Consider the following 24,756-nt stretch of genomic DNA (forward strand, 5'->3'; position numbering starts at 1 on the left):
CCCTCATTCAAACCAATACAAACTTCAAGCTATAATTTCGGATATTGCAAGTCACAGACTTTTCAAGCCAGTTCGCATTGGAAAAGATGAAAAAGAGAAAAGATCTTTTCTAAATCTTTCCTTTGCCAACAAAGGTCTCGATGGCGTCAACCTAGGCAATATCCTTCAGCATAAATTAGTTCAATCGAAAATACCTCCTTATTTCAAAGACCAGTCTGTACCAATAATTTTTTATACCTATACCAAACCTATTGCAACTAAAATTTTCAATTACAAAAGCGTTTTGCAGGATCTCGATATTGACGACTTCAAGTCTAAACCTCCTGATTGCACTTGTGCTAGTTCCCAATTCACATATAATCCTGCTGGCCACGTTATTACCGGTGACCTTAACATTGTTAATAACACTTCTCTATGAAATGTGTTATCGAAAGGTCCGAAATATCGTGAGCCTAAATCCATCAATTGGAAATACAACTTTAAAATTTTGATGGATTCAGTCGAGGATTGTGCCAGGCAGTGGGCTAAGCACGAGAAGGAAGACGTAGACACTCTTTCCGAATGGATTAAGGCAGTTAGGTCGTTGATACAAATCACAATTAAGAAACTGAATGGGTCCATCAATGTTCATGCTACATCAATCTTTAAAGACCCAAATGTTGCAAAAGACCTATCCGACCTCCATGACAAATATGTTGTTGTCCCCGCAAATAAAGCCCCAAATAACATCGTTTTTGTGTGTAAAAGTCATTACATTAACTGCTTGATAAACGAATTAGGTATTGACAATTCACTTGAAAACTCAACATATACCCTCACGACACTTACCAAAGAAGAAATCCTGGATAATCATAGGTCTGTTCTATGTTCCTTTGGAATTTCAACCAAAGATGAAGAACTGGATCTTCCATCACTGTATTGGATACCTAAACTACATAAGTGTCCTTACAAACAACAGTATATTGCTGGGAAGAAGTGCTCCACGAAACCTCTTTCTAAATTATTAACATCTATTTTATCAGCAATCAAAGACGGGCTTCAAAGTTATTGTGAAACTGCCTATTCTAGAGGTGGCGTGAATCAAATGTTCCCAAAGATCTTTTAGAGTACATACAATCTAACTCTCTTTCATCTTGTAACAGTATTAAAACATTTGACTTTTCTACTCTAACTACAAGACAAATTGAAAGAGTTGGTATTACTTTGCTTCATAAAAAGAATGGCCAACGTAGAAACAAGTATCTTGTCTTAGGGAGGGATAAATCCTACTTTGTAAAGAATCACTCTGATTCAAACAAAAATTTTTCTGAAACTGATATTATCAAGATGCTTGATTTCTTGATTGACAACATATTTGTTACGTTCGGAGGACGTGTTTTTCAACAGACTGTTGACATTCCAATGGAAACAAACTGCGCCCCTCTACTTGCCGACTTGTTTCTTTATTATAATGAGGCTGACTTCATGCAGGAACTTCTTAGGAAGAAAGATAAGAAGTTAGCAATATCCTTTAACTCTACTTTCCGCTATATAGATGATGATCTTTCACTAAACAATTCAACATTTGGTGACTATGTAGAACGCATCTATCCCATCGAACTAGAGATAAAGGATACTACAGATACTGTTAAGTCGGCTTCATATCTTGACTTACATCTAGAAATTGACAATGAGGGTCGGTTGAAAACAAAACTTTACGACAAAAGAGATGATTTCAGCTTTCCAATTGTGAAACTTCTATTTCTAAGTAGCAACATTCCAGCTGCACCTGCATACGGGGTATATATCTCCCAATTGATACGATATTCCCGTGCTTGCATTTCCTATCATGATTTTCTTGATAGAGGGTTGTTGCTCACAAGGAAGCTATTAAACCAAGAGTTCCAAATGGTGAAGTTGAAATCATCTCTTCGTAAATTTTACGAGTTGGTTGACCGTTATGGAATAACCGTTGCACAAATGATATCGGATATGTTCCTTACGTCGTAACTACAATTCCCCTCCCTTTCATGGATGTGACCTCCCGAATTAGACTATTTACCGGATGAAAATTTTGTAATCACATAAGCAACACGACGGGTGCCACATATGGAGCAGGATCTGCTTACCCTTCCGGAGCACCTGAGATCACCCCTAGTTTTTGGTGGGGTTCGTGTTGTTTATTCTTTAGTTTTCTATGTTGTGTCATGTTTACTATTGTTTTTCTGTTTGTCTTTTTCCTTTTTAGCCATGGCGTTGTCAGTTTGTTTTAGATTTATGAGTTTGACTGTCCCTTTGGTATCGTTCGTCCCTCTTTTATAAAGTAAAGTATTATAGGTCAATGTACGGCCTTCAACACGGAGCCTTGGCTCACACCGAACAACAAGCTATAAAGGGCCCAAAAATTAGTATGTTTAGTATTTAGTATGTAGTTTCTCGTTAGAAATTGAAATGTCTAATTGATTTTTCTACCCTGTATACCACATTGCCTCACATCCTCATTAAGAAAAAATTCACACACCTAATTAAATGGGCATTTAAAAAGTCAGAATGTGAATATATATGTTCAAACTCGTTTAGGTCATTTTTTAGTAGCAATAAACAAAAAAACTATGTCAATTGGACATGCTTTGAAACTATATATGCCCTAGAATTTTTACTAGATAACATGTTTGATTGACAACATATTTTTAACGTCTGGAGGACATATTTTTCAACAGACTGTCGGTATTCCATAGGGAACCAATTGTACCCCTCTTCTTGTCGACTTGTTTCTTTATTATTATTTTTTACCTTTTTACCCTACTTGTTATTGGCAAAAATTTGGGATTTTTCGTTCTCAATGCTCTTTAACTTCGTACTTTATTTTGCCTTTTTTATTTCTATGTTTCGAGCGTCACTGGCGAACATTTTGTACGCGAAACACGTGTCTGGCGTACACAGTTTTAATCCGGGTATCTATGATGAGTTTTTTTAAATGGATATTGCAAAAAAGAATCAGTATTGGTGGATTTGTTTAACAATTACTCGCGTGTGAATAATTCTAACGAATTCACAGTTTAACAGAGACGATCAGTGAGAGATGAATAGTATGCGGGCGTGAAAAAATGTCACTTCTATTCATGTATTCATTCAGCTTTTCTATGGTTCAAATTTTGGCTTGCAGTAATGGTTGTATGATGGTCTAACTTTAGTCGGATTTAAAAAAAAAACACAAATTAGCTGGTGTATTAATTGCTAGCAAGTCAATAATTTAACCTCATATGAATCCGTATTCATGCAATATCAATTTGATCCTTATTCTGTTAGCTTGATATTAGTAAGGCATGTGTTCAGTTATTAAAAAGAAATGGTTGTCAAGAATGAAAAGTGAAACAAGGGATCAATCATGCAGGATATTCATTTCGTTGACTGATTAACATGTCTATACATATTTTTTTAATCTATGACATAATATTTAAAAGACATAGAACAGTCGTTTATATACGATCGAACGATTTATGTTTAAATCGGTCAATTCATTCTCGGTATTCTTCGGGGGGTGACCTCGATAGTTAAAATGAGATGGCGTCATGTCTAAAAAATACACACGAAATACTGATACATTATACGGAGTCAATTCAATATTGATTGTTAGTTTTTGCATTTTTAAAATGTGGATATACGTTTAAATTTGTTTTAAACCAATATTACTATAATTGAGTCAAATCGGTGATCATGAATTTTGACTGCAAATGCAAATGTAATGTAAACCTTGTACAAAGGCTTGGTTCTATTGGTCGATAGCTTTGTGTTTGTTTGATGAAAATCATATTTTTTAAACGGCAGTGGTATCATTTTACACATTTTATCACAAAATGTTGAGCAAATAGTTATCAACAAATATTTTAAATCCGAATATTGTCTTAATTTAAAATTGCGAAGTTCACTGTTTTCTCATTCTCTTATCGAATTTGAACAGCGCAAAGGGTCTTTGATTTTTACTTCTGATAATAACTTAAATAATATGATTATTTTTCTAATTGTTTAAGCAGGAAAATGTTGTTTAATATACCTAAAAATACAAGTTTTCACTTTAGGTTAGTTATAAGTTGATTATTAAAACTATTTATTATATTGAAATACTTCTTTTTTAGATTTATGTGTAGTTTTGCCTGGATGTTTTACAATTTCGGCTTCTGGGTCCAATTATTGTCATATTTACCTATTATGTCTTTATGGGTTGTTCACCTAATCTTGTTATTTTAACATAACTATAATAAGAACTATCTTTAAAAAAGATATCCGACGTATTTAAATTTGAGTATATGTTTAAAACTATCATTTCGATAACCTTCACAAGCACAAGGATACCATTTATATAACGTTTTCTCTGTTTGTGTTCAGTATTCTCGGTCCTCGTATCTTTCTGTTTACAATTATATAATTGTCCCGAATAAACAGCTGTCACGGATGCAAAGAGCTATTGGAGAAACAATTATTTCAATAAAAATATAAATCTTTGTAAGATCTAGTTCAAATATTTATAGTTTTTCACTTGCTTTCCATCACGATATAATTAACGAGACGTTTTTTCAAACACAACCAAATCACCAACCATGACAGCATTTTGTCCAATCACAGAAAGGATTTTCGAGCATGCGTATTCTGTTGCCATGGTTAAGCGTCCTTAAGTTCAAAGGGCACAAACCGAAATCATACCGACTACGTCGGAAAAAAAATAGCTGTCAGACAATTGCGAGTTTAAGCTAGCTATAACATTAGGTTTCATTAACCCAACATTTCCTTCTGAAAATGTCTGTAACGAGTCAGGAATATGAACATCCTGTTTTTTGATAAAGTCTCACGTTTGATTTGTGTCAGTTTTTATGAACTTCCCTTTCTGAATTTTCCTTTTAGTTTGGTTTTTTTGTTATAAGTGTTTCCCTAAAATTGGTTCCTTTTGGTGGTTTTAATGGAACAAGTGCATTTCATTGATATTACTCCATGGCTTTGTTCTTCAATTCTTAGCTGTGATGTTATCGTCAGTTCGCAAAATATTCCGTACAAACCGGTACAAGGCGTCGTCTTAAAGTTCTAATAAGGTAGGAGGGTATTTTTGTGCTCCGTGTAAGAGTCCTCACTGTGACTTTGAGATAAGAATGTTTTGTGATTTTGCTTTGCATATACTTATTTTGTATCATGAATAGAAACCCCATATCCTTTTTTTCTATTATGTCATTATTTAATCAAATTTATATAACATGTCTATGCACTAAATTTGTCTAATGAAATTTAATCACTATTATGATTCTGTCGATATTTCTATCTTTCAAACAATACTAGGATCTTAAACATATTTTTGTTCATTAGTTCTAGTTAATATTCAATACCAATATGAATATATCATTAACTTTTTTAAGGTAAATTGATGTTATATAATTTCCTTGACATATTACGTAATTCAAACGTGAGTAATCGTTTATCATATTTATTCTTCGAATTTACAGGGAATAAAATCTATTTACCGAACACTTAAACAAATATGAAACTGGTAATGAATTTCAAACTAAAAAAGTATGTTTTTATGAAGATTCTTAATGTCTGAACATTATAAAGTAAGCATTTTATTTCAAATTCCAGATATTTCCCTTGTTACTAATTACGAAATCACATTGAAGACATTCAGAATGTGTCCATTTATCCGTAATAATTATAATGCACGGACAATATAACATAGCGATCACATTCATTTTGACTGATCGCATGTGAATTGTCTTCACAGTAGTATACTGAATTTACAACAATGAAAATGCCTGAAACTTGTATAAATTAACCAATACCCGTATTATTTATTGATATTTATTAAAGAAAAGTCATAACAATGGCTGTTTTAACACTAAAATGACTATATAAATCGACACAAGTTCAACATGTTAGCCTGGAGAATATATATTTGTTTGCTTATACTAAGTGTATCGCCAACCAAAAGTCAAATTGACTATCATAACAGGTACATGATATGTTATATGACGCTTTTGTTGATTAATAAAAACAAAATATTCAAATGTTACAAAGCTTGTAAACTATTTAAAAAATCACAATGTTAAGAGAATTAAAATGTCATGTTACTTTGTTTATGAATGTCAGCAATATTACTTAATAAGTGTGCGGGGAATTCTTTTTAAAAAATCTTATTTTAACTGTTTTAAGAAGGTACAACACATGTACTTAGACTCAGCAAAATCTAGAAATTAAAACTTATACTATAAATCAGAAGAGCATACGTTAATGAGAAAAGAATCAGCTAAAATATTGTTAGGCTAAAGAGCTCCTTTTCGGGGTATTTAATTTTCAAAAAAGACTGAAAAAGCTGACTGGGACTTTTCCTTATATTTGCTTTCAAATCGAAAGAAAAGAAATCTAGAATTTCCTTTAATTTTGATAAATGCCTTTTTATGAACTTTTAAAGACTTATATGAAGAGAAAATGGGTGTTGTGGGGCAAAATATTTTAACCTGTATCGTAGGGGGGAACCAAGGAAACCGCGTTTCTAACAAAAATTCCTTAACCTGACCTAAGTACATCATTGAATTCACAAAGTGTAAGAATTTAGCCTACAACAGATTTCATTAGTTGAATTCATATCTATACATTTTGTGTATGGTAATAGTTATGGCTTAAGGTCTGGTAGCTATACAAATATTTTGTGTGTGCTTTAGGGTCTACAAAAGAGTATTATCTTATCACATAATATATCTTTATTTTACTTTAGTCATTCTATAATACCAACCAACTATCCGTATTGTTATTTTTCATCAATTGCGATGCATTTGTTTCATACACTATTGGTTTTCCCCGTCCCTAGTATTCTTTATATTAGCAGACATGTAAACATAGATACCGACTGTGTGAGTCCTCTTATTTTCATAAAAGAAGTGTGGGGTTATGCAAGTGAGACAGCAGCTAAACAAGTCACCTCTAAAAAATGAAAATGTCTCAAGAATATGTCAAGTTCAAAATCGATCGCATTTTACAAACGCAGGGGATAGAATTAACACAGACTACTAAAGATCAAAGTTTACAAACAAGGATGATATCTGCAGAAATAGTTGAAACAAAAATGTGTTTAACGTTTCGATGTTAATTTAATTACAGTATAATGACTAAATATCGTAATACTGATTTAAAAAAAAACTTAATTATATTATATAGAAAGAAAAAAAAAATTCGTTTCAACGAAAGTCTCTTTTTATTTCTCTTGAAGATATAACTTCACTGTTGCTTTTCCATCAGATAACAAACAGTAGTATCCAATTTAAAGATCAGATTCAAAAATTGTATGCGTTAACCTTCATTTGCTTACGAAAATATTTTTTTTAAACTAACTTAGAATTCTACTAAATAGAAAGAATGGTTATCTCTCACTGGATCTCGTTTTTTTCCATTTTTTTTATAATGGTTTTTGTAACTTTGTTATAATGTTTTAAGCGCTTCGGACGCCAGAAATTATTAAACGTGTTGTTTCAATTTTTACATCACTGGGTCGATAGCTCTGCTGGTGGTCCCCGGGGTAATCATCAGCTCAGTAGTCAGTATTTCGGTACTGCCATGATTAGCAAACTTTACTAGAATTGTCCGTTTATAAATTTTTTAATTTTAAAGAAACTAAGGTTTCAACTCCCCCAGGCAAAGTCGGCTTTAAATGAATTTGGCTATTTATTTTAGTTTTTTTTTTACATATAACTCTTCAACGGTTTCGGTACTTGTGCATCTGCGGATTTCAAATGTTTGGCTTTGGGCGTTCCTGATGATGGTAAATCTAGAAAAGCGCTTCGGACGCAAGAAATTGTTAAACATGTTGTTTTCAATTTTTTTAATGTTGATCTGATCCTAAACATAATATATTCAAAACAAAATACTGGGTCATTATCAGTAGTCATTAGATATAGGAAGATGTGGTATAGGTGCCAATGAGACAACTCTCTATCCAAGTAAAAATTAATTAAAGTAAACGGTACGGACTTCTACACGGAGCCTTGGCTCACACCGAACTGCACGCTATAAAGGGCCCCAAAAATTACTAGTATAAAACCACTGTTACCGTAGACCACGTTTTACCCATAGACCGTATATTAAAGCCGCCATTTTGTTTGGTGGGGGAATTTTCGATAAAGGTCAAACAGTCAATGTATGCACCTGTTCTAAGTCAGGAATCTGATGTACAGTAGTTTTCGTTTGTTAAAGGGAAAATTCGCAAAATCCTAAATAAATAAGCATATTCCCAAAATATTAAAGGTTTATTCGTCTAGATAAGTGAGTTATTAGAATTTTAAAATCGACTCTCAATTCTCGGGAAGACGCCATCTTGAAAAACGGATATCTAATCACCAAAAAGTCCTAGTATCCAGCATGACATGTCCGTTAATCGGTGTTCAAATGGCTTGTCAAGCTGATCAATGTTCTATCCGACCAAGTAATGGAAGAAGTCTACATAGTTTCCAAAATCATCAAATCAAGTAATGGTTCACTAAGATTGATAAGACTATTTCAAAACAATAATCTTAATTTTTTTAGAGGGTTAAATATTCAGCGTACAATGGTAAAGTCAGGTTGAAAAGCTGTAAATGACAAAAGATCGTACATTCCCCATTTCCATTCTCAATTTTATTGGTTTTAGCTCATCACAAAATTTACACTTTTGTCACCGAGATGCAGTTTCAAGTATTATATAGGATTTATGCTATAATAATGTAAAAGTAGTCACAATAAAGTGAGGAAAAAAGTCCGGAGATACTTATTGTGGAGGAATTATAAACTGAGTTATCTTTGTTGTAAAAGTTTTTTTAAATGCTTTTTTCTAACGTATATTTTTAGATTATTTTGACCAACGTTCAAAAACTTGTCTTCTTATAATCAGCATGGCTTATTACCGGTAATTACCGAGGTATTGTAAAAATGACATATTCGGGTATTCTAACGGTCGACATCCTGGCAGGCTTGTTTAATTTAATACACAATGAACAAGGTCAATGAATCACGTGCGTGATTGCGAGTGAACCAGGTGTGCTCAGGTAAAATATACCATACCAATATAAAAACTGTCCGTGATATACAGCCTGTGTACAAAATCTAACAAAATTTAATAGTGTTTATAAGAATAGGTATAGACCAAATCTCCATGTTATCAAGGATTTGTATATTAAGTCTTAATATACAAATCCTTGATGTAATCTAAATTAAATTTTACTTTTATTTATATTTCAGCACCTATTCTTCCGTTTCATATATAATTGTTGGTCCCGTTATTTTTAATCAGTTCTTCCCGTTTGTACCTTCACATATGTGACTTCATTTTCACTCTAGAAAACAGTGCTATATTTCAAAATGAATGCCGTATTTTATAATTATTCATTTATTTTACATGTAAAACAAGAATATCAATTAGGAAACTTCGGACTTTACAAATGCAGAATATACTGTGCCGGTTTGCTTTCGTCTAACGAAATAAGAGAAATGAAAAAAAAAACTGCCATGTAAAAACAAGCACGCTCAAATCAAAATATAAAAAAATATGTGAGTAAAAATTAACTGGATCAGAAAAATTAACAGCCTTTGATCTCGAGTGTATTGTTAATAAATTTATTTGTTTTTATAGTATAGCTTCTTCCATTATCCAAATGATATCAGATAATCTATATTATTTCATAAGATTTAATCCTTCCGACCTCACTAGAATCTGAGACTATGTGTTATAGTGGTATCAGCCAAAATCTAATGCCAATTATAACGCTAGAAGTAAAAATGTAATACAGGTACACCTTTCATTTGGTCATGGCTGTCAAATGTCTAAATTTAAGTGTTCCCGTACATTTTTTGCCTATTTAGGACATTTAAAATGCTTGTGTAAAACTAGTTTTATTTTCACTTTTAAAAAATATAAATAAATGATAAGAGTGTATATCATTTCATTCCGACATCTAAATTTAATTTCCAGACTTTAACCGGTTCATTTCTTAGTTAAGTAACTTCTTTGAATTCAAATAAAATAATAACACCAAATATAATTGAATAATTCCACGGCGATTCACTTGTATTTGTCAACACCTTGAAAATGTATTTTAAATTTGTGTATTAAACTTGACCTCCTGGCGTATAACCCACTTATCCGAATAGACAGTCACACCTGGCACGGTGTGCCCTTGAGGCCAAGCTAATTACCGATCAGAAAATAACATTTCACCTTTATACAGGTCTTTCACGAGTATTGTCTGAGAATAATACACACATCGCTTAAATAAAGTCAAAGCGTAGATAGTAAAAGGTCAATAAGCGTAAACCTATATATTGTCTTAACAGTTTAAGTTATATACTTTAATTTATTCAATTTACCAATCTCAAAAAGTATAAATTTAAGCCAAAAAAAAATAATTATAATAATTTCTTGTACTGTCTACAAAAATAAATCGAAATATATACGGTAAATATAGAAATTTTTCTCATGAATGTGTACAACTGCCCGACTGTGCGTTTTATTTTCTTATTATCGGATGGTTATGAGATATAGCATTAGTCATCGGCACGCTTACGATAACGGTAAAATATGATTAAAAACCAAGACTCTTAATGATTGTATTTTAAATCCAGGCATGCAAAAACCAGGCGAAAACGTCACGAACTACAGGAAGTAGTTAATATTTTTTCATTAATTATTGAATTTCTCCTTTATTACTGCACATATAGCAATAAAACTTTGTGAATATATATATATTATGTCATAATGAACATATTTAAACCATAATTAAAAAATTGCGAATTTTCCCTTTAATGTAATCTATACGTTTTTCTCGTTAGTCGTTTTTTATATAGATTAGACCGTTGGGTTTCCAGTTTTATAGGTTATTGTTCGGTGTGAGCCAAAGTTCCGTGTTAAAGGCCGTACATTGACCTATAATGGTTTACTTTTATAAATGGTTATTTGGATGGAGAGTTGTCTCATTTGCACTCACACCACATCTTCCTATATCAATATAAGTAATAAACAGTTGCAGACGATATTTGTATTATCAGCTTACTAATTATAAACCCCACATCAAGATTGTGATGTTTGTTTCAATTAAGAAACGTTTTAACTGAATTGAGATTGTCATTAGGTAATGAAGTATACAGTTATTTCATAATATTACACAAGATATAGTTTTGACAGGTGTAATTATATAAGATTAACTTTAAACATTAATAAGGAAATAAACTTGTGAGGCTAATGTGAACATTAAATGTTATATATTTTATAGGATCCTCTTCCTTTTGGTTTTTATCACTTTCTCAATTATCCACCAAGAATCGTCCTTAATGTAAATTCTTTGAACTTCTGATTAGTTTTAGGGTCCTTCTATTTCTTTTCTATGGTAGTCCTTGATGCGATAAAAACTGTCATATTTCTCCAAAATCTTCCTGATATTGTAAAAAAAAATCACCCATCTATGTTTCGTCATGTTCAGAAGAAAAGATATTTTTTTAAATATGTAAGCCTTACTTCATTTCCAAGTTTAAACTTGAAGTTGGAATATTTCTATAAATTTTCAGAATACGGCCTGGAAGAATATTTCGATAATCTAACAGTTTTTTTTTTTTTCGTCTTCACTTCAATGGGTGACATTTTAATAGTGCTATTATATGAATGGTAGTATTGTATCCATCTGTAACACTTTGAGTCTAGTCATTATATCTGTATGACTTTTTTACGAAAAGTAGCATTATGGTTTTTTTTATGGTTTTTATAACACGCTCGGACACAGATCCATAACCTCGTTAAAGGCTTACAAATGAGTTATTCCTTCTTTTTAACAAGAATGTGTCCGCAGTACACGAATGCCCCACTCGCACTTTCATTTTCTATGTTCAGTGGACCGTGAAATTGGGGTAAAATCTCTAATTTGGCATTAAAATTAGAAAGATCATATCATAGGGAACATGTGTACCAAGTTTGAAGTTGATTGGACTTCAACTTCATCAAAAACTACCTCGACCAAAAACTTTAACCTGAAGCGGGACAGACGGACGGACGGACGGACGGACGGACGGACGGACGAACGAACGGACGCACAGACCAGAAAACATAATGCCCCTCTACTATCGTAGGTGGGGCATAAAAACTGCCTGAACTGTTTTTGCTTTGAATTCTTGTCCTATATTTGTACTGATTCTATTTGCAACTCTTCCAGCTTTAAATTTGTTTTGTATTGCAATTCCCATTGTTTCACATTTTTATCTTTCAATTCTGTAGCCATATCTTCTTTGAGAATACATCAATGACTACCAATACGTATCTATATTCGTTGTCGTATTTTGAAAATTGGACCATATCCATGAGATCGGCAGACCATTTGGCATCTATGCCAGCAACTATGATTTCCGTTCTATTCTGCTGTCTTCGTAATGGTCCTTGTAAACTGGATGGTTCCTGACTTGATAGTCATTGTCATATTTTATGTTTACTTGGTTTGTATTTCCTCTCTTTTTGTGCATAGTTATGAAGTTTGTCTGGTCCAGAAAAGCTAGCAGTATTTGACAGATTATAGAAAATGTTCTTTAGATATTTCTCCAAAGCAGCCAAGTTAGACGCGTTACCTAGTCATTAGTCTTCTGTGTTGTTTCTGGTCTACTATAATTTGTCTTTTTTCTTCTACAGCCATGGCGTTGTCAGTTTATTTTCGATTTATGAGTTTCAATGTCCCTTTGTATCTTTCGTACCTCTTTGTCAACATAAGTATAACTATGAATTTAACAAAGTACGTATACTGTAGTAGGTTAAATACATGAATGTTCCTCCTGTGTATCGTGGTCAGTATCACTATCCTCCTTATCATCGTCGCAAGCCTCATTTTCACTTTTGATTACAAGGTACTTATTATCGAATAATTCATTAAATTGATGCTGATTTTTCATGAGAATACGTCGAATGTCAGTACCATAATCTTTATCGTCATCAACTGCTTCCTGTATTTGTCGAATACTGTTATAATGCACTTATCTTTCCTCCAGAGGAACAATCACTGTTAAAAAATCAGTATAACGTTTAAAAACTGCTGTTGGACAAGAAGTGTTTTTGTAATTACATCGTCACGTCCTCCTTATTCATTTCCTCGTTCACATACTTGTCATATTTCTTATCCCAAGTTTCTTCTGTTGTATTAATAGCTGTACCCAATAAGGATTTGTATGCTTCAATTTCGTCTATATTCCCTTCTGCAATTTCACTGTTATTATCTTAGCGACTAATAGAGGCAACAGTAGTATACCGCTGTTTAAACTCATAAATCCATGGACAAAAAACAAAATCGGGATAACAAACTAAAACTGAGGGAAACGCATTAAATATAAGAGGAGAACAACGACAAAACACTACAATGTAACACACACAGAAACGGACCAAGGATCAGACAAAATCCCACGAGAATAACAAATATAATATCAAAACCAAATACAAGAATTTGGAATGGATAAGTACCGTGACACGTCTTATCGCTATGTGAATTTACACTCAAAAATAAGATAAAACAAACGACGCAACGTTAAAATGTAACACACACAGAAACGAACTATAACATAACAATGGCCATATTCCTGACTTGGTACAGGACATTTTTAAAGGAAAAAATGGTGAGTTGAACATGGTTTTGTGGCATGCCAAACCTCCCTCTTTTATAGCTATGTGAAATATAACATTAAAATGACAACTCAACAACACAGGACTACAGTAAACAGCCCGTAACAGAGAAGTGATCGAATTGATGTTTCTTTACCGTCAAAATTAGCTAGGTTATCGACTAACTTAATTGAGTAGTGACCGAACTCTATACTTTAACGTTAAAAAGATTGACAATGCTGACAAACTTTCATGCATCGATAATCAAGTTTAATACCGATAATATTGAAAATAATTCTAATAATATGAAACAAAATATGTCCATGCACCATTTCGATTGGGCGAAAAGTAGTCATTTCTTCAAAGTCAGAACAGAAAAAAAAGATTTATGGAAGGACGTCTTGATAGTATTATTTCCTTTACAATTTTACCAAAAACTAAAAGAAATATACTGGTAAACAATTAAAAAGGTGTTTGATAGGAATGAAGTCCTGTATTTTTTCGGACTACAATGTGTACAGTATGTGTGATGGATTTGAATTTAATCGATAACTTTGAAATGTTTTCTCATATGTATACACAAAAGGGAGGACTGGTTTTTGTACTTCTGTTAGAATCTGTGTTCGTCCGTTTCACATGCCACACTTTTTTCTAGTACAGTTTAAACGATAAAATTTTGTTGAAATTTTTTTTTAATTTGACAAAATAACGAGCAAAACTATTTCTTGCAATGGCACACACAGAGAATATTTTTTTTAGTAAAAATCAGTAAAAAAAATATTCTCCAAAATATACCATGGCCACGACCTGACAGTTTTTAGCAGTGTACAAATGAAAATCGTCCGGAAAACTGCGCTTGCTGTCATTTTGAGGGATCATGCAACATTTAACCTATTACCCATAAACAACATAGGTTCTCAATTACTAAAAAAAAGTTCTAAAAGATAATTTCAAATCAGAGTAAACATATTAACTTCCTTATATTCAGTCGAAATTTGTCTATAGGTTACACAAAGCTGGTTCTTAATGATGTACTTAGGTGAGGTTTTGGAATTTGTATTAAATGTTCGGACTCCTTGGTGCTTTTCCATACAATACAATGTAAAATATTTTGCCCCATTACACCCTTTTATTTTTTCATATTAGATTTAATACCTCATAAAAGGTCATTTACCAAAATTTTAGAAGATTCTTAATTTTTTCTTTCTTTTGTTTTGAGACCCAAATAGTACCAATGCATACTAGTATATAAGGTAAAAGTCCAAGTCCGCCTTTTCCCGCCATACTTTAAATCTCAAATATCTCGAAAAGGAGATCCATGACCTATCAATATTTTTAGCTTATCTTTATCCTTAATAGGTGCTCTACCAGGTTATAGTATCAATTTAAAACGTTTGTATCAGGGAAAACATTTTTCTTTGACTTTTAAAACATGTAGGGGAAATGAATTTCCTAACAATTCACATATAATATTCCGTATTTCTGATTTTATGTTCGATAACGTAAATTATACGACTTTTTTATGACTTTAACTTGTGCCATTTATTTTTGCTGGTCTTTAGGAAGACAATTTACAATTGTGCAGTGAACGGAGGCACTTATACATAACCTTATAATTCTGTTTGGAAACAAAATTAAATTCCCAATATATAAATATACATGTATTATTAGTCGTGTACATGATTGGATTTTGTAGATATAACTACCGCACAGAAAAAAAGTATTATGGATTTCGAGGCTTTCATATTCAAGGTTTTGAATTCTACCCATGTTGAAAACCTGTGGAGACCTCTACAAGTTCCTTAAAACATCAATTATTTTTTTGTAAATTGAGTCCCGTCTCCCTGAACATGCTAACACTTAAGTCATATCTTTTCATTTTCATATTGTTTTCTAAAAACTACCAGGCCGATTCCTCCATGAAAATTAAATGGTCCGTGGCAAAAATAAAAATTCCCACATGTTCAACTTCAAAATTTGACCAGATTCTATTCTTAACTGTCGGATAATATACTAGGATAACATAGAAAATGTCCTGTACTCATACTTCTCGCGTAGTTGAGTATAAGTGTCCTTGTAGTGAACGCACCCAACTAAAAGCGTGCAGTAAAAAGTGTACTCTTACATTGTCTTACGTCGGATACCGGGCAGTTTCTTTGTTATATCTGTACTTTATCAAATACATGCACATGTTAATATTTACTTAATATTAAGTAGGTAAAAATTATTGCTGAAAGCCTGTTCAGTGTTTCTTTCTTGTGTATAATTATATAATTTTCACATGCCTGAACTCATTGACGATAATGTAAGGTGCTTTATTAGAAAAATAATGGATTTCTAGTTCGGGTTTGAAAAAGAAATTTCGCCTTTTCTTGAGCCTGTTTTGTACATTTAATTTAGCAGATATGATCCAATGGAAATTTTCACATGGAACCTTCGGTAAATAGGAAAATGAAAAGATATGGGGTAATTTACAGAGAGACCACATTCCATCCATAAGAAAAACGAAGGGAATTAAAAAATCTAGAGGTCTCCACAAGGCTTTCAACAAGGGTGGAATCTCACTCCTTCTGAAAAGCTCTAAATCGCCCCAACGTATACATACGTTTGGTCATCAAGAGATTCTGGTTTCTCTTTGTTTCTCTATGTGTGCGTCATAAACATTCGAATCGGATTTGAATTTAATTTACCGAAACATTTCCGTTCATTAAATCTTAGGACGGTCAGAACAACCGATCGAATTAATACATAGTTAGTACATAGATGTGAAATAATTCAGCTTCTTGTACATGTTCATGAAGTTCTAAATTTTGAATGTTGATTTCTTTAAAACAAACACCATTTTTTACAATAAAAAATCACAAAATGTCCGTTAACAATGAAAAAGTTTGACCATGAAAAATCACATATCTAAGAAAAGCAGTCGTTTAATTGATTATAAGAAAGTTTCAGTATATCATGTCAAATTTCTTTAATTTGAGAGTTTTCCTTTAGTTACAAATGTACGTAGCTCCATGTCTGATGGTGAAATAAAAATGAATGTCTCAGAAAGTGGTGAATTAGTTTCCATAAATGACAGATGAATCGGGCTAAGCTTAGTAACATACAGTAAACAGACTACTGTCATATTGACGCACTCGTCGAACTGTTTAAAAGATTTGTGTTTATGACCAAAAATTTATATACAATTCATTTATAAATTAGCGCGCGTCACAATAATGAAAGTTATAAAAAAAAATCTATACCCAGCAGATCTATACTTCTATAAAGAAAGTAATCTTGTACAAAAGGGTATTTATTATGAAATGGTCCTAACTATAGAATAGATAGTTTACCTCAGAAATCTTAAACGGAAGTTTCGACAATTTTAAACAGAAGAGATTTGAAAATAAATTTAACTTTAAATAAACACTGAAATAATTTTAATACCTCGAAGGTGTAAAGAATAAACCAACAATCTCAACCTTTAAAAGTGTCTTCATTACACTAACCAACGAGTTCATGTTTACAGTAGACACAGTGGATGTGACTCCAATAAATTCATTATCATTGTAGTCATGAATATTTATCGCTTATATTAAATTGATAACGATTTTATCGAGGTCGCACCAACTGTTTCTACAGCTAAGATCAGTTACATGTAACATGATCTCGTCGATTCGCACGACGAAGCCATTGTTTATGACAGATCACACATTCTAGATTATGTATTTTTGTTTCCGTCAGTTCGAAAGTATTTGATCATTTCAACTCCTTTGTATTTCATAATATGTTTCATGAACAAAGACATATGTTTGATTGAATATGATTTCCTCGTAACAATTGATAGAAATTTCGGAGATCCCGCATTTGATCCTTTACCGTTAAAATGAAAATGCCAATGACAGAGGTTGATTATAAAAAATGTTTTACTGTGTTAAAAAAACTTCGACTCAAACAATGAAAACTTACACGTTGGACATGAAATATTTTGTCGATGAAGAAAACTTAAATTATGTCACTTCTGAAATAAGTTTGTCGATAACGTTACTTATTCTGACCGTAAAGAATCGCGAATTCGATCACTACTCTGTTACGGACTGTAAATAAATTGGAGAACACAATTGACAAAGAAACACACGAACAACAGCCAACAAAAGGCGCCAGAAGTGCATTTTATCCACACAAGATCTACTAGTGACGCCCAGACACAAAAGTTTGAAAAACAAAACAAGCACAAAGTCGAACAGCATCGAGGACCAAAGGTTCACAAAAGTTGTGCCAAAAACGGCCAGGGTTTTCTGTTAGTTACCAGAACATCCTTATTATTTAGAATAATTTTTACTTTTGCAAACAGTAAATTTATAAAATTACTAAACAAAAGTTGTACATGATAAAACTGAAATATTAACTAATTACAGGAAACAACTGAAATACATTGCATAACCAGACATTTTCAACACAAAATGTAGACACATCCGAATAAGTTTAAACCTCAACGCCAAGTGACGGCATATTTGAAATTGAAAAAAATGAAGAAAAAAAATACGTTATTTGAATCTGTAAAACAGATCATCAAAAAATAAAAAATGACGTCATTTGAATGAATAAGATAGAATTATGATTGATTTAAGATTATATTTGAACTAAATACTGCTATTCATTTAATAACAATGCACATTTTAACATTTTAATATTAACATATTCAATTCGTTCTGGTTTTTTTTTAGGATAATTTTCTTCATCAAGAAGATGATATATATATATGACAGGCCATAAAATAACTATCTATAAAGACCAAAAATACAAAGGTGTGAGAAATATTTTAAAGCAAAAAAAAATGTTACCTTCTAATGGAGAATGAAGAATGTTCCGCTACATAACGAAATCCGTGGAAACTGGTTTGATCCCCAAAATCTTTCAGTGCTTTGAATTTCTTCACTCTTTTTTCACTTCTTTTAATACTTCCATTTTCCTTCATTTTCATTGAAAACACTTCAACTGTTTTTTTAGATCTCCATTTAAAGCTTAATAAAGCTGTTTAATACTAACAATACTTGAAGATATTTAGTCCAATCAAGAAGATTCAAATGATTGGACGACAATTGGTCTATTTCATCAAACGTAATTAATCAATTCCAATTAAAATGGAGAATATTAACATAATGACTACAATATCCGATATTGAACTTTTTAAAAATTCATCACATAGATGACGAGATAATGACGAATCTAATGATACTGTCCAGTATTTACATTTCTGTGTGTTGTATCTAATAATAGTGAATCTTGGAATCAATCATTCTACCATGTATATTATTTTGATATATAAAGCAATCATAGTACAAGTGCGATATTCGTTCTACACAGAATTTCTCAACTACAGCATATAATGCCTACTGGTTTATATCCCTAAAACTGTTGTTTAAGTCAGTCTTTTTTGAGAATTTATTCCTTTTTAGATAATCAATGTCAACACATTGTGATTACAGACACTGTTTGAACGGAAATACTTTAAATATTGTGAATTTTAATTTTGTGAACCTACATATAAAACGGTTTTTCGTCGTTAAATTCTTAAAATCAGTTGATTTGGCCAATATAGAAGAACACAAGCGCAGATAAATATGACATACATACATACATTTACTCTTCACACAATTCGATTTCAAGGGATACAGATATTTATTTGTTTCAAAATGCCTGCAATTCTGGCACAACGAAAGGTTTATCTATCAATTCATACTTAACAATATTATCAGTTAACAACTCGACAGAATTTCGAAATATCGTTTTATAACTTTAGCAAGAACGTTTTCACCTCAAGAAATCTTGATTAGACAGATAGCTTCAAGCTTCCAACACATATTTGTATCTTTACATACTAACGGCGAGGTATTACTGATATAACAGATCAAACGTTATTGGCTATTATCACTCCTTTGAAAGAATCTAATTGAGATACTGTTTGTGGGTTTCTAGATGATTTAACTCTTCGTATACTCTGTTAAAATATGTTACTTGAAAAACAATTTAATTTATTTTACTTTGTATGAATTCGAAAACAAACCCTAAACAATTATATTATGTGAAATCATTAAAGCATATTTCATGGAATATTAATTATAATTTAATTCATCACGAATTACGTCATGCACATTAATAAATGTTATACAGACATAAACACTTTGAGATCAAAACAGATTAGTGTATACGAATTTAGCAGATTTAAATTAGGAACATTTGGATTGCTTTTATATATTTAAAATTAATCAAGTACGCAGGGTTTTAATAGTACAAAACTTCAAAAGAGATGTATCCCTTAAACATTATATTGACCGATCTGTTAATATCCACTATTGGGATGAAATCCTTCTTGGCAGTAAAATAATATATGTAATTTATATACAGTTTAAACGACAGTCAAATACGTAAGATCTCAAAGCCTGATAAATAACTCTAAATAACTCAAAAACATTTACAAGTTAGTGGTGTGAATACTCAGTATATGATACGTCTTAAGAATACTTTAGAATACATTACAATATAACCATATTAAAAAAAAATTAAATAGCTTCCATAAATCCCCCCATCTGTTGACAAATGACTCGTGTTTGTCTTTAGAAATATATAAATATTTTAATATCTCAAGACGTTTTTTCAAAAGTTTAAGAAAAGCTTGCACAGATATGAACAGTCTGTCTAATTGTGTAGACATAACTAATGTAATACTTTGACTGTAGAATGCAATAATTTAAAACTAAGTTATCAGAATTCAATACTCCAAAAATGACACTGTTTTTATTGCAAAAAATAGTTATACTCCAAAAACTAAATACCACCAATTAGAAAAATCTCTCCAAAATTGTTTTATTTCTGTACATTCAAAAAATGTGTGCTCTATAATTTCTATTTCTTTACAACTGGCACATTCATTATTTAAGGAAAGTTTATATTTTTCAAGAAGATAATTATGTGAGACTATTCTGTGTAATAGTTTATATTGGAAAGCTTTATTTCAGGGAAACTTTATTAGTTTGTATAAGGCATAATCAGTGGCATGGTTTTCTTAAAACTGAGGTTTTCTCAAGTAAATGAATTAATTAATTGGTATGTGACTGGATACAAGTCAAATGTAAAATTTCATCAGAATTCTTCACGAAGATCTGCATCGATTTTCAAAAGTGGAAATGTAACTTTGAAAACAGTCAATAAGTATACCCATCTTGGTCTTGTAGTGTCGAAACAGTTCGATTACTAGATTATGGCTATACATGTTGCAGTTGTCTGGCGCAAACAGAGCTTTAGGTGTTTTGATTTCGAAACATAATGCGTTAGGAGGTTTTGCTGTTTTGCACTTTTCCAAACTCTACGATTCATTGTTTGAAACTCTATAAGCTTTAGACCTGGAGTAAGGAGATAAAAGCTATATTTATATCCACTCAGTACAGAATAAAACGATTTATATTGTGATGAGACACCGTTCCACATAGAGACGGATGTTTAAACAATTGTCGAGAAAAACAATTGTTGAATATTTTGATCGAAACATATTGGAAAGACATTAATGTTGAATCTAAAAACTACATAATGAATTGAAGTTTATCTTGAAACTTTTTATTTAAAGTGAATATAAGATATAATTCATAATTAAGTACAGCTTCACAACGACGCAAATACCAAAAATATCGACGTGGCAACGTACGGTCTTCACATAGACAAGTGTCTATAATATATGTCAAAAGTTAGCTTTAGTTGTCTAAATATAATACACATTTTTTTTTAAAATAATGATACGAATCATCCCGATACACACCGAAACGGCAAGGTGGATCGGATATAATATTTACCATATGAATATTTATTTAGAAAGATACAGAAAATCTTAGTTCGGTAAGAATTAAATTCAACACTCGGATATAACACAATGTTTTGTTTCATCAAGATTAAAAGACATTAATCCCTTTTTTACTAATAGTTTTAGTCATACAGGTCGTGATTTATCAACCTGCTCACCATCATGATCCGGCTTATTACACGTCTGGCGTATTACATTCTTAACATAGTACCTTTTGCTGGCTATTAATCGTTTGTTTCTCTGTCCTATATATTTTTTTCACCATTTATTTGTATTGTAGTCCTGTCATGTAATGTTGTCATTTTAATGTTATAATTAACATTGCCAATAAAGCATCAGGTTTGGCATGCCACAAAATCAGGTACAACCCACCATATTTATCTTAAAATGCCCTGTACCAAGGCGGAGAAATGGTCATTGTTATATTATAGTTCGTTTCTGTGTGTGTTTCATTTTAATGTTGTTTTTTTGTTGTGTCGTAGTTCTAATCAATTGATGCGTTCCCTCAGTTTTAGTTTATAACTCGGATTTGTTTTTTCTCTATCGATTTATGAATTTCGAACAGCGGTATACTAATGTTTCCTTTATTTATTGAACGACGTGTCATCTGCAAAAAGTCTGCAGTCATATCTACACTTAACAATAGAACGAAAACATCCACCATATATTGAATCTGCTATCTTGAGAACTGTGGTCGTTACGTTCTGTGGTCTTTATGTTCTATCTCAAATTTGACATATAGCGAGTTAGTGATAATGTTGAAAACATTTTTCAAATGGTACAGGGGTTAATTGAGGATTCAGATATATTTTTTTAATCAATTGTGGTGTTCTTATCCTTTGCCAAACCATTTTGTTAAATGATTATCAGATACATGTTGCAGTTTGTAGTCAACAGTCATGATCACTGCTACTTGATATTTTATTCGTTCGTTCATCCGTTCCTGCATTCACTCAACCACCCATCCCTCCTTTCATTCATTTATTTCAGAACTGCATGTTGCAACAAATATATTTTTCAAAGATAGCATTGTGATTTGTTTTATAATTATGCAGAAGGTAATACTATCCCCGATACTAGCATGGCTGTCATCCCTTATTCTTCCAATGTGTAGCATTAAACCGTCAATACACATTTAATTAAAATGCCATAGGAGAATAATGTTTACGCCTAAACTTTTAATGTGATAGTTTTTCAAATAGGCTTGATTGTAGTTGTTTAATCGCTTTTTGCTTTTCCGATTAATCTATTTATCTGAATAATTTCATTACTTTTTTATCTTGGATAAATATAAACATTTGCGTATTTTTCACATGCGCTTGGGGATTATCCCTCCTTTTTTTCTAAATAATAATGTGTGTGTTTTGAAAACTTTGTTTTATTTTATTGATTTAGCTAAGTTCACTTATTTAATGTGTTCTTGTCATTACCGTACCATTTTACAGTACTAGTTATTATGCTTTTTACGTGAAGAAAAGAGAACGCTAATAATTTTATGGAAAGGGGTTTCATTACTTTAACCCAAAGCGCATTTTGTGTTCATATGATACAAATTTAGTTTTAGATGTACTAAACCGATATAGGTCGTTTCGCAGCATGCATAACTGATATATACACGTACATATAAAACTGGAACTATAACTATTACTAATATGTAAACAGTAGTATCAGAAAATTTTAATAGTACAATACTAGTACAAAACAAAGACTTTATAAAGCATTAGGATTGTTACTAAAATAAAACACGAAAAAATATTTAGAAAGGGGTTTCATTCCCAAAGCGCATGTGGTGTTCAAAATAATGATAACAATTTCAATGAAAATTCAGTTTTAGATGTACTTGATCGATGTTGGTCATTTCGCAGCTTGCATAATTGATATTTTCAAGTACATATAAAACTGGAACTATAATTATCACTAATCTGTAAACAGTAGTATCAGAAAATCTTAATGAATTCTCTTGACAGCCTATTGCTCAGGCAACATTAAATCTATTTAATGATTATATATAATACTTAAACACAGGAGAGAACTAACATCGTTTTGTCAGTAATTATAACGTAACCAATATTTTACTTCTTTTATTTTCCTAAATTAGATATCTAGAGAGATTAAATTAAATCATGCACGTATGATACCTATGCTGTTTTAAGTAATTGAAGCTTTTAGATACTATATTATTGGGTCAGATTCATTTTATTCAGGATTTCAATTTAATTATTAACACTTTTTAAGTATTTTTGAACAAGAAGATATTGGACAAATATGATCTTCCTTTTAAAAAATGTGTTTTCAATTTTCACTCACGAGAAGTGCAAATAAATCTACAAAAAAAAAATAGTTTTAAAAAATTAAGGAAGATATATTGTTTTGTTTTGGTACATGTACAATGTGAATTTTGATATTAATTATGGCACCCTCAACGGAGTTGGGGTGACTGACGTATTGTTATTCTACGTTTCTTTTTTTTCTTATTATTTTTCTTGCACAAAATTTTGTCCGCGCGAGTTCTTAGAATCCAATGGACCAATGTTGATGGAACTCTACTATAACGAAGACCACCATGTGAAGTTGTGCACCTTGCTATGGAATGGTAAAAAATGGCCGCCGTTTCCATAGAGACGGAACAAATGTGAAAAAATCCAGTTTTTGGTTTTGGTGAACTGTTTGAATATGCTTCAACTCAGAATCATTATATTTTAATACAATGTAGGTGCCGACTATATACAGGTGTTGGATGATTTTGGCGATCATTGGTACTTCTATGTTGCCATGGAAACTACACCAAAATTTTCAAAAATATCAAAATGCTCCAAACTTAACAAAACTTCACTGTAACAATGAGCAACATTGGCAGATAATAGTTGTTGTTATCATGGAAACAATGCAATAAGGTCAAAAATTTTAAAAAAAATCAATATGCTGCAAACGGGACGAAACTTTACAGGAATTGTAACTGGCTTGTGCAGAGTTGCATTTTGAAGTTGGAATTTTCAAAATGGCTGCCGTAACCATGGAAACAGCAAAAATGTCCAAAATATCAAAATGCTCCAAACTTAATGAAACTTTACAAAAATGATAATTTGCATGTGTAGATGCACTCTTTGACTTTGGAATTTTCAAAATGGCTGCCGCTCACCTAGCAATGGGGGGAAGGGTGCCATCCGTTATTGCTAGCAATTACAAATCTAGTTATTATTGAAAATAAGAAAACAAATCCAAATATTAAAACTCAATGTCTCTATTTAAAAGCAGAATCGTTATTGCCAACGTTTCTTTTTTGTGTATAGTAGATCAGAATTTTGTGTGTATA

At 31.7% G+C, this 24,756-nt stretch overlaps 1 protein-coding gene across 1 annotated transcript in view; it reads right to left on the reverse strand.

Annotated features, from left to right (window-relative positions):
• Positions 1-19,453, reverse strand: part of LOC139517677 (degenerin-like protein del-10) — a 60,203-nt gene extending 40,750 nt beyond the window's left edge. The window contains exon 1 of the mRNA XM_071308964.1: positions 18,433-19,453. Within this exon, the coding sequence (XP_071165065.1) occupies positions 18,433-18,572 (140 nt within the window). The 5' untranslated portion in view covers positions 18,573-19,453. The remainder of the gene's footprint in view (positions 1-18,432) is intronic.
• Positions 19,454-24,756: the final 5,303 nt, after the last annotated feature.

This window comes from Mytilus edulis, chromosome 3, assembly GCF_963676685.1.
Source record: "Mytilus edulis chromosome 3, xbMytEdul2.2, whole genome shotgun sequence".
Classification (NCBI taxonomy): Eukaryota; Metazoa; Mollusca; class Bivalvia; order Mytilida; family Mytilidae; genus Mytilus; species Mytilus edulis.